Genomic DNA, 15,987 nt, shown 5'->3' with positions numbered 1-15,987 from the left:
TGCTAACAAAGCATAATTCGTACTCATAGTTTTTAAAAAAAATTTTTGTTTTATGAATAAAAAATGAATAATAACAAGGGAAACATGTCTTTTCTGGTAATTGCGTACCTGAACTAAAATGAAAAAAAAAAAATAAAAATAAATAAAGTGTAGCATTAGCAGGGTCAGAAAACGCCATTAAAGATGTGTGATAAAAAATTGAATAATTCAACCTCCTATCTTTCGAAGCTAATAACTACTTGAAAAATGTAATTCAAACCCTAATTTTTTTTTCAATTAAAGCAGCAAACTCCCCATGTTAAGAATGGCTTTTGGAATAAACACCTCATTTTTGTGTTGAAAAATATTTGCCCTAAATTTAACTGTGATATTCGTTGTCATCATACCCACCCGCAAATACTTAAACAAAAAAAAACTAATGGAGTGACAGAAGTAAATTTGTTTATTGAACACGCAACCAGTGAATTACAGTGCATGTCTTTATATCTCAAAAACTACTTGTCTCTAAAAAATTTAAATGAGATTTTCTTATTCAGCATAGTCAAAAACCTCTAAAATTCATCATTTTAAAAAAAATTGTGGAGGTGGACCTTTTTGGTAAAAATTTACCAAAAAGAACATTTTTTTTTCAGGAACATTACGAAAAAAAGCCCCTAAATTCCGTATTAATGAATTCGATATAACTCAGAAAAATTCATTTCTCAAACTACCGATATTATCATTGAATTAAGCATTGTTTATTTAATATTTTCATACCAAAAAAATAATTGCAAAAAATATTTCCTTTTTTTTTTTTTTTTTTTTTCAACCCCCCCCCCCCGTTTTTTTTTTCAATGCTTGATAGCACAGCTCAATGAAGTTTCCGTTCACAATTATGGTGTTTGGGGTGATTTTAAGTGAAGGCTACATCATGCCACCTCACATCTTTGAAGTCGGCTTGAAAGTCAACACTAAAATGTACTTGGATGATCTGAAGAGTGTAGTGATCCCCTGGTGCAATCAGGTGGCTGCTGGCAGACCCTGAGTATGACAGCAGGACTTGGCGCTGACCCACAAGTCCAAAGAGACCCAGGCTTTGCTTCAGAAGGAGTGTTATGACTTTAGTAATTGTCTGTATTTTTGAGATGAGGTGTTTTCATTGATTGAGATTGTCAGACTGATTTCCTCATCTTGGTTGTTAGTCACAACGTTTCGGCCGTTTTGCCCTCCGGTTTTCATCAGGTGGTTTTTTGTATCGAACTGGGGAACCGTTTGTTAGGAGTCTCGAGATGAAGGCCAGAGGGCAAAACGGCCAAAACGTTGTGACTCTAACAACCAAGATGAGGAAGTCAGTCCGACAATCTCAATCAATGTTATGACTTTGTACCCATCTCTCACTAGCCTCCTCCCCCCACCCCCACCGACCTGAAACCGCTGGACTACATTTGGTCATATGTCAAGAACATCACCAACATGACCTCCTACAACACCAAAGCCAGCCTGATCGCTGCCATCTGTCGAGTATTTGTCGAGCTTTTGCTGGCGCTTGTGGAAAAAGCATGCTCCCAGTCTCAGATCCATATTGAGGTGGTGATTAAGGCGGCTACATGGAATAGATGTCAGGTCTGCTACATGATCAAATTACCTGAATTGATTTTTTTTTCAATAAAAGTTTTAAAATAAATTTAGAAAAAAAAGATCCATTCTTCGGTGGTCAAATAGCCGTTTGTATCATTCAATGCTATTAAGTACTATTTTTAATGTTATGGTGTCTTAATATAATCCATAAAATGAGTCAGCATTTTTTTTAAATTGAATATGCGAACATTTCTGACAGAAGACATGTTGCTTGTCTTTTTATCATTATTTCCATGGAAGGTGCTTAAGTTAGTTTTGAATTGAAAGTCATGTTTAATTTCAGAAGAGTTTCCAATGGGTAGCTAATCTGTATAAGTCCTGGAGATGAAAAAGAGTTTTTGGTGTGTAGCTTATTTGTTTTGGACTTAAAAATTTTGCATGCAAAGAGCAAAGATCTTTCTTGTGTAGGCACAAAAAATCATGTGCGGGAATTCGAAAAGATTTAATATTTTTATGGACCACTTCTGGTTTCTGATTGGTTGCTAGCAGAACATGGATCCATTGGATTGATTGGTCAGTTTCTATCGTCAGTGTCTATAGGTAGAATCTTCCAATTTTTTTTTTAATCATACCCTCTGATTATATCAAAAATATTGCAATCTCTGGTTCATCGTTGTAAGATGTTCACAACACTCGTCTTATTACTACAATTGAAAAGAACGGAAGATGTATGGTATAAGGAACCCGGAAACTGAGATACTCAATCTGGACACATTCCAATCAACACTGGTTGACTGCCAATTTCATGCTTCATCAAAAAAACCTTCCTTTCTCCACCCGTGTACCAAGTGTCAGATGGAATTCTTTCCAAGACCAGAAATTGATGGAGGAATTTGGTAGGGACCGTTTTAGACAGACAGACAGACAATCTCACTTATATATATAAAGAGAAAGAAAACTAAAAAGGGAACAAATCAATTTATGTATTCATCAACGTTTTGTCTTTATTTTAAGATTTCCTCTGGATGAATGAAATTAAGAAAAAACATCAGTACAAATATTTGAAAATATATTTTTGATGTAATGAAATGTATGACCCTGTTACATTTCAGAAACAGAAAAAGTTGTTGGAAATTCAAAAAGAGGGGGCATAGCATCGTGAAAGAGAGTAAGATTTAAGATTTTTTTTGTGTTCAAAGGACAAAGAAGGTGGCGTCTGTGAGTAAGAAGAGAGCTTGTATCTCTGTTAGGATGAAACCACAGAACAGGAGTGTGTTCGTACCTCTGTGGGGATGATTCAGCTAGAAGGGACTTGTAGTTTTAAAGAATTCATCTATGATTAAGTTAAAGTTTTTATTTTTAAGATGGAGGAGAGGATAACTATTTCTGGTATGAACATGTTCCACCTATCTGGTTAATCCAAGAATCATCAGACCACGGTTTCAAGATGTGCAAAAACCCATTCCCCTCCTCCAAATGAGTATAGAACAAAATGACTCCATCTTTTAATGCTTCCTTTTCATACATAAATTTATTTGCTATCTTAAATTTTTAATAAGTTTTTCTTTTCTTTTTCTTTCAGTCAATGAACTGGAGCAAGAAGGCAAGGATGCCATTGAATCCAAGTTGAATATGTCCAGCCTCGCCATTGATCCTGAAGGATATAAATTAGGTTGAGTAACTTTAGCATCCTCTATTACTCTTGTTTTTTTTTTTTCATTTTTTTTTTCCCCTTAAAAAAACTGTTGAAAAATTGTGTTTTACGTGATGTTTGTGTGTTTGGAAAAGTCGTTCAGATAATTAAAAAAAAAAAAAGTTCAATTACATCTTTTAAAACATTATTTAGTAAGGTTAATTTGAAAATGTTAGCCAAATAATCTTATAAAGAACTTTTGGTGTAAGATACCAGTTTCAAAGAAGAGTGTTGGTTTTTTAGTTTTGATTTTTTTCTCTAAATTTTTTTGGTAATATTAATCCTGTGGGTTCAGCCCCTCATCCAAGGCAACTTAACATGCAAACAATCAAATAAGATAATATAATACTAGTAAGACCTGTGGAAATTCCACAGAATGAGAAATATATTTAATCAATAAATATGTTTTGATAAAGCTGATATTTTTCTGGATTGCACAAAAAATCAGTTTTTTTGATAGAAAAACGAATAACATGCAACAGATGAGTTTAACATTTCTATGAAAACACTGTCCATTGTATTTTAAATATAGAACTGACCCAAATGACATAAATTAAAGAGTATTAATAAAAACTCAGAAAGTAAGATTGTGCTACATAGTTCGATACAAATAATAAAATCACATTGTGATAAACAATCTTTAATTTATTCTTTCGGTCCAGCATCTCTTGGTAGGCATTTTTTTTACCCTGTTTCTTTTGAGTGTTCTTTTTTTTTTTTTTTTTTTTTTTTTTTTTAATGTAATGTTTCGCTGACTTGTTTGTTTAGTGAATAACTGCTGCATGTCAAAATTACTAGGAGTGCATTTCTCACACCATTACAATAATAACTATATATTATAATGATATTCGAAAACGAGGCTACATCAAAGGAATGTCACTCATATTCTTGTCCAGGGTTGTCAGATTGTCCTTTTAAAGTAAAATTTCCTGAATTTGGCCTTTTTTTTTTTTTTTTATAGCTGTTTGGCCTTCAAAAATTATACTTAGTCTTTTTTTGAAAGCATAACACACAGACTTAGCTAGAAATAAACAGAATATTATGGTGACCCATGGTGGCTTGACTCTATTTGTAAGTAAGTTATGCAGCTCTTCAGAATACAACGATGACATGTTGACAAAAAAACATGAGTAAGCATTCATTTCATACTAGCAGCCTGGCGTTGCCTGGTCATACAATATGCATAAACATGATATTTTAATTTTATGCAGATTGCATATGTATTATTATAGAATCAATCCTCTGTTGAATAGTATATATTATGAGGAATAATTTGCCTGGTGGCCTAATTTGCAAAAAAAAAAAAATAAATAAATAAAAACAAAATAATGTCGTTCATCAAATTCCATTTGTGTTTGTTTACAATATCACGTTGGCTGATATTTGGGGTTGATGATGAATGCCTTGGAAAAGTCACTTCTGATTAATGTTTAATTTTAAAATATGCAAATGAAGAAATGATTTGCAGCGATTTTTAAATGGTACCTCTTCTTTTATTGTAAACTATCAATTCAGCCCGACTTTGATCAGGCCATATGTACTGTTCATAACTTTATGTGAATACATTATATATATATATATATATATATATATATTAAAGTTTAACTCATGTCCAAGTAATCTACATCTAAAATTTCAAATGTTTATACCCAAAATTGGTAGAGTAGTTTGGTAGAGTCTGCAAAGGTCAACTCTTTCAACTTTGACCTTTGGCAGCAAAATTTTCGCCCCAAAACTGATTAAAATGCTTGCCAAATGTCTAAATACTATAGCTTTCAAATGTTTATACACAAAATTTGCTGAGTAGTTTGCTAGACACTGCAAAGGCCAAATCTTTTAAATTTTGACCTCTTGGCAGCTCGAATTTTCGACCTAAACCGATTATAAAGCTTGCCCTATCTCTGAATACCCTTCATCTAAAATTTCAAATGTTTAGACCAAAAATTGACTAAGTAATTTGCTAGAGATCACAGAGATGACACCACGCTCTATAACAGACACGACAGGAAAACAAATGAATACTTATCTAAAGAAATGGCAGAAACACTAGAGGATGACCTCCAATCTGTAGTGGAATGGGGACAAAAATGGATGATCACATTCAATGCTGCCAAGACTAAACTTGTTTCCTTCAATAACTACAAGAAACCTTCTCTACCACCAAGAGCAATGGCCAAAGACTTTTTATTTGAAAGTACATCTTTTAAACTCCTCGGCCTAACGTTCACAGGAAACACGAGTTGGAAAAATTACATTGAGAGCATTGCCAGGACCGCTGCAAAAAAGGTAGGTTTTCTACCGTGCTAGAAAGCTACTAACGCCCGAAAGTATCCTGAACCTCTATAAGGCCACCATTCGCCCATGTATGGAGAATTGTTGTTATATTTGGGCTGGTGCATCTGCTACTAGTCTCTCACTACTAGACAAGGTTCAAAAGAGTCGCCAATCTGATAGGTCCTGAACTGGCATCTAAGCTTTAGCTTCTGTCCCATCGATGAAATGTAGCATCCCTATGCCTGTTCTACAAGTACGTTAACAGTGAATGCTCCGACGAACTGCAAACACTTGTGCCCCCTCGACGTAAATACCCCCGATAAGCACGACAAGCAGCAAAATCCCACCCCTTCACAGTTGAGATCCGTAGATGTAAGAGAGCCTTCTACTCTAATAGTTTCTTCCCCAGAACCGCTAGACTTTGGAATTCCCTTCAGGGTCTCTGCTTCCCCGACTGCACTGACATGCAGAAGTTCAAGTGCAACGTGAACCGACATCTTGCTGCCCAACTTCCTACACAGTACCCTTGATGCTTATGTCCCCGATAGTAGCCCTCTACAACAAAGTGGCAATGTGCCTTGTTTGGGGTGAAAATGTAATTTAAAAAAAAAAGAAAAAAAGATCAATTTTTTTTAACTTTGACCCCAATTTTGACCCGTTAACATTTATTTTTAGGGGCTCAAATCAAAGTAAAAAGTTTGATTCATGTTCAAGTAACCTACATTTAAAATTTCAAGTGTTTAGACCCAAAATTGATGGAATAGTTTTCAAAGGTCAAATTGTTGAACTTTGACCCCCTTGACAGCCAAATTTCTAGCCAAAAACCGATTTAAAAGATTTTCCCAAATCTCAATACTCCTTATGTCAAATCTCGAGTCTCTAGACCGAAAGTCAGTTATTTAGTAGGGAAATGTATACACACACAGACACAGAAAGATCTTTTGACTTTTATAGATAGATAGATAGATAGATAAATTCACTATTAATCTCAAACCCAATATTATTTGCTATTTATTTACTATTTTCCCGACTCCAAACGTATTTTCTATTAATTCACTATTAATCTCAAACCCACAATTATTTGCTATTAATTTATTTTTTTTAACTCCAAACTTATTTACTAATAATTCACTATTAATCTCAAACCAATATTATTTGCTACTTATTTACTATTACTCTAAACTCTAAACTTAATTACTCTTTATTCACTATTAATCTTAAACCCAAAATTATTTCCTATTAATTTACTATTATTCTCAAAACCAACCTTATTTACTACTTGCATTTCTGCCCAGCTTTGCTGTAGCCCTTCGTACTGTTCATAACTTGCCCTATGTGTGAATATACTTTTATGTAAAATTTCAAATGTTTAGACCAAAAATTGTCTGAGTAATTTCGTAGAGACAGCAGAGGTAAATTTTTTTAAAAATTTGACCCTAATTTTGACCCCTTAACATTTATTGTTTTGTTTCAAATCAAAATAAAATGTTTGACCCATGTCCAAGTTACCTACATTTAAAATTTCAAGTGTTTAGACCCAAAATTGGTGGGGGAGTTTGGTAGAATCTGCAAAAGTCAACTCTTTCAACTTTGACCTTTTGGCAGCCAAATCCTTGCCCCAAAACATATTAAAATGCTTGCCAAATGTCTGAATACCCATTATATACAATTTCAAATGTTTATACACAAAATTTGCTGAGTAGTTTGCTGGACACCGCAAAGGTCAAATCTTTTGAACTTTGACCCTTTGGTAGCTCAAATTTTCAACTCGAACCGATTAAAAAGCTTGCCTTATCTCTGAATATGCTTTATGTAAAATTTCAAATGTTTAGACCAGAAATTTGTTGAGTAATTTTGTAGACACCACAAAAGTCAAATTTTTTAAAACTTTGAACTCAATTTTAACTTTGACCGCTTTACATTTATTTTTTGGGGCTCAAATCAAATTATAGAGTTGGATCCATGTCCAAGTAACCTACATTTTAAATTTCAAGTGTTTAGACCCAAAATTGACGAAGGAGTTTGGTAGAGTTTTCAAAGGTCAAATCGTCAAACTTTGACCCCTTGACAGCCAAATTTCTGGCCGAAAACAGATTAAAACGATTTTCCCAAAACTCAATACCGTTTATGTCAAATCTTGAATCTGTAGACCGAAAATTGACAGTTATTTGGTGGGAAAATGTACACACAGACATTTTCACTTTTCTAGATATACAGATAGATTGAACTCATTAATAAGAAAAAATAAAAATAAAATGGTGCTGTACACCCGAGCTTGAACAAACGATCATTTGATCTGTTGTCAAATGTGTTACCACTAAGTTATATCTCCAGATGATAATAAATCTATTTTTTTTTTTGTTTTTTTTAAGAAAAGATGATTTGCTGAAAGTTTATCTCTTTTGGCCTGTGTAACATAAAATATTCCCCTGTAAAATTTTTTCTTTATCTATAAAAGAGAAAAGCTATTTTTAAGATCAGATTTTTTCAATTTTCGATACTTATCGGATGAATTTCTGTATAAAACATATCTAAGAACACTGCCAGATATATAAATTAGGTTTGTATGAAATTTGTAAAAGATAGGCTCAGCTGTTTTGGAACTTATGAGGAAGGAACTCACACACATAAAGTGACTTTTATATAATATATAAAATTCACTTTGTGTGTGTGTGTGTGTGTGTGTGTGTGCAGATTATGGGTGTTACATTTTATCATGTTTTCCTTTTGTTATTAATTGGTACTAGCAAGACCTGTGGAAATTGCACAGCTATACCCTCCATCTTTTTTATATTGCTTCCTTGCTTAAAAATACTTCTATTCTATGTATGTTTGGGGCAAATGCAGACCCCACGATATTATTATACCATCTTTACTATAATTTTTATAAAAAACTGAAAACCCCTACCCCCACATTAAAAACAGCCTATTGTTATGAGTTAGTAGACATTTTAATTTTTTTTACTAACGAGTCGCAATTTATGAAGGACAGAAGACATTCAAGGATAAGTATATATCAGTAATAGCCCACAGACATTGTTCTACACTAGTTTTTAAGTTTTTTTTTATTACATTATCACCCCAAACAAGGGACATTGCCACTTTGGTGTAGGAGGCTACTATCAGGGGTAACATCTACTGGGGTACTATGTAGGGATTTGGGCAGCAAGATGTCTGTTCACGTTACACTTGAACTTCTGCACGTCAGTACAGTTGGAGAAGCAGGGACCTGGAATGGAATTTCAAAGTCTAGCGGTTCTGGGGAAGAAACTACTGAAGTAGAAAGATCTTTTACATCTAGGGATCTCTACTATGTGGGGGTGGGATTTAGCTGCCTGTCGGGTTTGTCGAGGGTGTTTACGTCGTGGGGGCACAAGTGCTTGCAGTTCGTCGGAGCATTCTCCATTAAAATACTTGTAGAACAGGCAGAGGGATGCAACATTTCGTCGATGGGACAGAGGCTGAAGCTTAGATGCCAGTTCAGGGCCTATCAGATTTGCGACTCTCTTTTGAACCTTGTCTAGGAGCGAGAGACTAGTAGTAGATGCACCAGCCCAAATATAACAGCAATACTCCATACATGAGCGAATGGTGGCCTTATAGAGGTACAGGATACTTTCGGGTGTTAGTAATTTTCTAGCACGGTAGAGAGAGCCTACCTTCTTTGCAGCGGCCCTGGCAATGCTTTCAATGTAATTGTTCCAACTCATGTTTCCTGTGAACGTTAGGCCAAGGAGTTTGAAAGATAGTATTTTAAATTTGTTTAATAATAGTAATAGAACGAATTTATTACACTTAATAACTACACTAATAGTAATAGAGTAATCTCCCTTGTATCAAACATTTATTCGTTGAACTTGTGGGGTCCATTTATCAAGCTTTTTTGGTTCTTCATTATTGTAGCAAGATTTGAAAATCGAAGTCTTGAATTTCAAGTGAAACCAATAGCATCTAGTTGTCATGTTACAGTAATGAACATATCCAAAAATTATGAAAAACGATAAGGTAGAAAATTAATTAATAAAAATAGTTTTCAAAGACAAATTAGCGAAAATTGGGTTTTGCAAGAAAAGAAACTGGAGAGTTCTTATCATAACAAAAGGGAGGCAAATCTTTTCTGAAATCTGAATATCTTTGGCCAATTTAATAAAACTCAATTTTCGCTAATTGTCTTCAAAAACTGTTTTTATTAATAACTTTTTACCTTATTGTTTTTCGTAATTTTTGGATATTTTCATTACTGTGACATGACAATACAGTAGATACCATTGGTTTCACTTGAAGTTCAATATTTCAATCTTCAAATTTCGCTACAATAATGAATCGCCTTTTTACCTTATATTGGTTGGATTCAGAAGGTCGAACATAGTTGAAATACTGACATCAAATCCTTTAGCCATTCTTTGACATCTTAACATGAGTTTTGTTCAACAGTTGCTTTCAAGCTTTTCATGTAACAAGTGCTTGCTTATTCTCTACCTTCTTCATCTTCACGTTCCTCATCACCACTGCAATTTCTGAAACCACTTCTGATCACTTGAAGAGATTCCTCCCTTATTTTCTGTTTATATTGGTGACTGTTTGGTAAACATTATGAACTTCTGAAAGAAAAGTATTTCTATACCTTTCTTTTTTGCATCTTTTTTTTTTTTTTTTTGTTACATAGGAATAACCACCTATCAAGGTCCAGAGGCCACTCAAGGATAAGGGTTATTGAGTGAACAGTTGTCAATGGGATAATATCATAGTAATCATTAGTGCTGGAAATTTGGTAAATTGGATCATCAAGAATTTGTTTACGTTGGACTTGCAGACTACCAAATTGTAGTCAGCTGGAAAACAGGCAAATGGATGAGTTCTACAGGTGTGCAGTTCTAAGAAAGAAACTTTGTTCATGGAATCTACGTTTAGGTTTAGGCACAGATAAAGAGTGGTTGACAGTGGTTTCAGCTAGACAAGTGTTTTTAGTGAAACTTTTGCAAGGGGAGACCATAGATTGGAGCTCAGACGAGTTCTTACCATGAAAATAACGATAAAGCAGAGACAGGCTCACAATGTCTCTTCTGTTGTTATTATAAGGACTTATCTGCTTCCAAATTGTATTCTGTAAGAAATTATTTCAAATTTTCCCCAAAACTGGACACTGTCAACCCCTACAATTGTGATCACTGGAAACTTAATATAAGAACAACCATACAGTGTTGAACCTCTTGTCGAAGATAACATAAACAATAAAACCTGGATAGTGAATGAGTTATGTGAAATTGTTGATCACAATACAGTGTGAATATGTCGCCTTTTTTTTTATGTTATGCTCATAATTCTATTTTTCTTTTTCAGAGGAAAATGAAGAACGTTCTATGATCGATCCGTCATCTCGAGATGATTACAAAGTCAAGGAACTGATGAATGTAAGCCCCAACATTTATGTTCATGCTTATTTCTATTTCCTTTTCTATGTAGCATGAAAGAAAAGAATGACAATGCAAGTAGAAGTTTTAAGATCAAATTCACTATTTCTCTTCTACTGATATGTTGAAACTAAAATTATGTGAGTGTTCTTAAATACTAGTGTACCAGTGTCCCAACATTGCCCAGGAAAGCAAAACATCAGACTCCTGTCCTCAACCATGAACTATTTAATTGTTTGCTGTTTATAGTATTGTTGGGACTATTACCATATATTTCGGCGTATAAGGCGACCGTCAGATAAGATGAAGTACAAAATTGGAGCAAATTTTAATAAATTTCTCATATATTGGTTGTATAAGCTGACTGCTAAATCACGAAACCATATCTGTTTAGCCTAGCCTAGGCTAGAGATTGCAACACCCGGTATCTTATGACATATTGGTTTTTAAAAATGATTTTTTTAACTTTAAGGGTCATCTTATATGCCGAAATATACGGTAATCAGAATTGGGTATCGGAACATTTAAGGGAATTGGAAAAATTGTGCCTATTTTGTTTTAAACTTTATTTTTCATTGCTAGTACTAATGATAAAACAAAAAAAAAATATTTTTTTGATTTTAAACTACCAATAAAACTAAAATCCATAGGCTATTCTCCTCCCATTCCCTAAAGTATATTTTTACATTTACAAATATATACACACATTTTTTTTTTTTTTTTATTACAGTAATCTGAAAATTTAAAGAAAAAGATTCTATAGCTAAATATTTAGAAATTTTAAAAGAATCCAAATTGATAAGTGTATCAGAATTAAAAAAAAAAAAAAAAATATTTGAATCGTTTCATCACTAGTTTGCGGTTGTTCAACATGAATTCAGATGGAAAGGGCTCCTCGCCCAAAACTTTGGTGCTTATTTAAATGATACTTATGGTGGCAATTAAAAGTAAAGAAAATACAAAAAGTCTGTATTAGTGTACATATATGTTACAGAATGGAGATGTCATATTTAAAAAATTACGTAAATCGATCAAGTATTTTTTTTTTTTTTTTTGTTAAACTTAAGAAAACCAAAATTTACAATTTTTAGCGATTGTACTATTAAACTGGATTGAATATAAGGCTGATTTTTGATCTTGACACTTCGATTTGAATTGTCTCCCCCTTTTTCATCAGATTTCATTATGGCCAATGAAAACACTGCGACTAGTCTTAAAAATAACTAAATGCAAGATGAATAATATTTCCAAAATAAATGGATGCAACATGAATAATATTTCCAAAATAAGTGGATGCAACATGAATACTATTTCCAAAATAAATGGAAGCAACATGAATAATATTTCCAAAATAACTGGATGCAACATGAATAATATTTCCAAAATAACTGGATGCAACATGAATACTATTTCCAAAATAACTGGATGCAACATGAATACTATTTCCAAAATAACTGGATGCCACATGAATACTATTTCCAAAATAACTGGATGCCACATGAATAATATTTCCAAAATAACTGGATGCAACATGAATAATATTTCCAAAATAACTGGATGCAACATGAATACTATTTCCAAAATAACTAAATGCAACATGAATACTATTTCCAAAATAACTGGATGCAACATGAATAATATTTCCAAAATAACTGGATGCAACATGAATAATATTTCCAAAATAACTGGATGCAACATGAATAATATTTCCAAAATAACTGGATGCAACATGAATACTATTTCCAAAATAACTGGATGCAACATGAATACTATTTCCAAAATAACTGGATGCAACATGAATACTATTTCCAAAATAACTAAATGCAACATGAATACTATTTCCAAAATAACTAAATGCCACATGAATACTATTTCCAAAATAACATGATGCAGATGAATAATATTTCCAAAATAACTGGATGCAACATGAATACTATTTCCAAAATAACTGGATGCCACATGAATACTATTTCCAAAATAACATGATGCAGATGAATAATATTTCCAAAATAACATGATGCAGATGAATAATATTTCCAAAATAACTGGATGCCACATGAATACTATTTCCAAAATAACTTGATGCAACATGAATAATATTTCCAAAATAACTTGATGCAACATGAATAATATTTCCAAAATAACTTGATGCAACATGAATAATATTTCCAAAATAACTTGATGCAACATGAATAATATTTCCAAAATAACTTGATGCAACATGAATAATATTTCCAAAATAACTTGATGCAACATGAATAATATTTCCAAAATAACTTGATGCAACATGTATACTATTTCCAAAATAACATGATGCAGATGAATAATATTTCCAAAATAACTGGATGCAACATGAATACTATTTCCAAAATAACTGGATGCCACATGAATACTATTTCCAAAATAACATGATGCAGATGAATAATATTTCCAAAATAACTGGATGCAACATGAATACTATTTCCAAAATAACTGGATGCAACATGAATACTATTTCCAAAATAACTGGATGCCACATGAATACTATTTCCAAAATAACTTGATGCAACATGAATAATATTTCCAAAATAACTGGATGCAACATGAATAATATTTCCAAAATAACTTGATGCAACATGAATAATATTTCCAAAATAACTGGATGCAACATGAATAATATTTCCAAAATAACTGGATGCAACATGAATAATATTTCCAAAATAACTTGATGCAACATGAATAATATTTCCAAAATAACTTGATGCAACATGAATAATATTTCCAAAATAACTTGATGCAACATGAATAATATTTCCAAAATAACTTGATGCAACATGAATAATATTTCCAAAATAACTTGATGCAACATGAATAATATTTCCAAAATAACTTGATGCAACATGAATAATATTTCCAAAATAACTTGATGCAACATGAATAATATTTCCAAAATAACTTGATGCAACATGAATAATATTTCCAAAATAACTTGATGCAACATGAATAATATTTCCAAAATAACTTGATGCAACATGAATAATATTTCCAAAATAACTTGATGCAACATGAATAATATTTCCAAAATAACTTGATGCAACATGAATAATATTTCCAAAATAACTTGATGCAACATGAATAATATTTCCAAAATAACTGGATGCAACATGAATACTATTTCCAAAATAACTGGATGCAACATGAATAATATTTCCAAAATAACTTGATGCAACATGAATAATATTTCCAAAATAACTTGATGCAACATGAATAATATTTCCAAAATAACTTGATGCAACATGAATAATATTTCCAAAATAACTTGATGCAACATGAATAATATTTCCAAAATAACTGGATGCCACATGAATACTATTTCCAAAATAACTGGATGCCACATGAATACTATTTCCAAAATAACTGGATGCAACATTAATACTATTTCCAAAATAACTGGATGCAACATGAATAATATTTCCAAAATAACTTGATGCAACATGAATAATATTTCCAAAATAACTTGATGCAACATGAATAATATTTCCAAAATAACTTGATGCAACATGAATAATATTTCCAAAATAACTTGATGCAACATGAATAATATTTCCAAAATAACTTGATGCAACATGAATAATATTTCCAAAATAACTTGATGCAACATGAATAATATTTCCAAAATAACATGATGCAGATGAATAATATTTCCAAAATAACTTGATGCAACATGAATAATATTTCCAAAATAACTGGATGCAACATGAATAATATTTCCAAAATAACATGATGCAGATGAATAATATTTCCAAAATAACTTGATGCAACATGAATAATATTTCCAAAATAACTGGATGCAACATGAATAATATTTCCAAAATAACTTGATGCCACATGAATACTATTTCCAAAATAACTTGATGCCACATGAATACTATTTCCAAAATAACTAAATGCAACATGAATAATATTTCCAAAATAACTAAATGCAACATGAATAATATTTCCAAAATAACTGGATGCAACATGAATACTATTTCCAAAATAACTGGATGCAACATGAATAATATTTCCAAAATAACTGGATGCAACACTAATAATATTTCCAAAATAACTGGATGCAACATGAATACTATTTCCAAAATAACTGGATGCAACATGAATAATATTTCCAAAATAACTGGATGCAACATGAATAATATTTCCAAAATAACTGGATGCAACATGAATAATATTTCCAAAATAACTGGATGCAACATGAATAATATTTCCAAAATAACTGGATGCAACATGAATAATATTTCCAAAATAACTGGATGCAACATGAATAATATTTCCAAAATAACTGGATGCAACATGAATAATATTTCCAAAATAACTGGATGCAACATGAATAATATTTCCAAAATAACTGGATGCCACATGAATACTATTTCCAAAATAACTGGATGCCACATGAATACTATTTCCAAAATAACTGGATGCCACATGGATACTATTTCCAAAATAACTGGATGCCACATGGATACTATTTCCAAAATAACTGGATGCCACATGAATACTATTTCCAAAATAACTGGATGCCACATGAATACTATTTCCAAAATAACTGGATGCCACATGAATACTATTTCCAAAATAACTGGATGCAACATGAATACTATTTCCAAAATAACTGGATGCAACATGAATACTATTTCCAAAATAACTGGATGCAACATGAATAATATTTCCAAAATAACTGGATGCAACATGAATACTATTTCCAAAATAACTGGATGCAACATGAATACTATTTCCAAAATAACTGGATGCAACATGAATACTATTTCAAAAATAACTGGATGCAACATGAATACTATTTCCAAAATAACTGGATGCAACATGAATACTATTTCCAAAATAACTGGATGCAACATGAATAATATTTCCAAAATAACTGGATGCAACATGAATAATATTTCCAAAATAACTGGATGCAACATGAATAATATTTCCAAAATAACTGGATGCAACATGAATACTATTTCCAAAATAACTGGATGCAACATGAATAATATTTCCAAAATAACTGGATGC

At 32.1% G+C, this 15,987-nt stretch overlaps 1 protein-coding gene across 2 annotated transcripts in view; it reads left to right on the top strand.

Moving 5' to 3' along the window:
- LOC145239785 (alpha-parvin-like) overlaps positions 1 to 15,987 on the top strand; it is a 471,664-nt gene that overhangs the window by 99,229 nt on the left and 356,448 nt on the right. For both annotated transcript variants that reach the window (XM_080103283.1, XM_080103282.1), the window contains exons 2-3: positions 3,140 to 3,229; positions 10,865 to 10,935. In XM_080103283.1, the coding sequence (XP_079959409.1) occupies positions 3,140 to 3,229; positions 10,865 to 10,935 (161 nt within the window). The remainder of the gene's footprint in view (positions 1 to 3,139; positions 3,230 to 10,864; positions 10,936 to 15,987) is intronic.

Source organism: Euprymna scolopes, chromosome 19 (genome assembly GCF_053919585.1).
Source record: "Euprymna scolopes isolate OS-2025 chromosome 19, ASM5391958v1, whole genome shotgun sequence".
Taxonomy (NCBI): Eukaryota; Metazoa; Mollusca; class Cephalopoda; order Sepiida; family Sepiolidae; genus Euprymna; species Euprymna scolopes.
The sequence above is the reverse complement of the archived record's forward strand: the minus strand, read 5'-3'. Positions and strand labels throughout refer to the sequence as shown.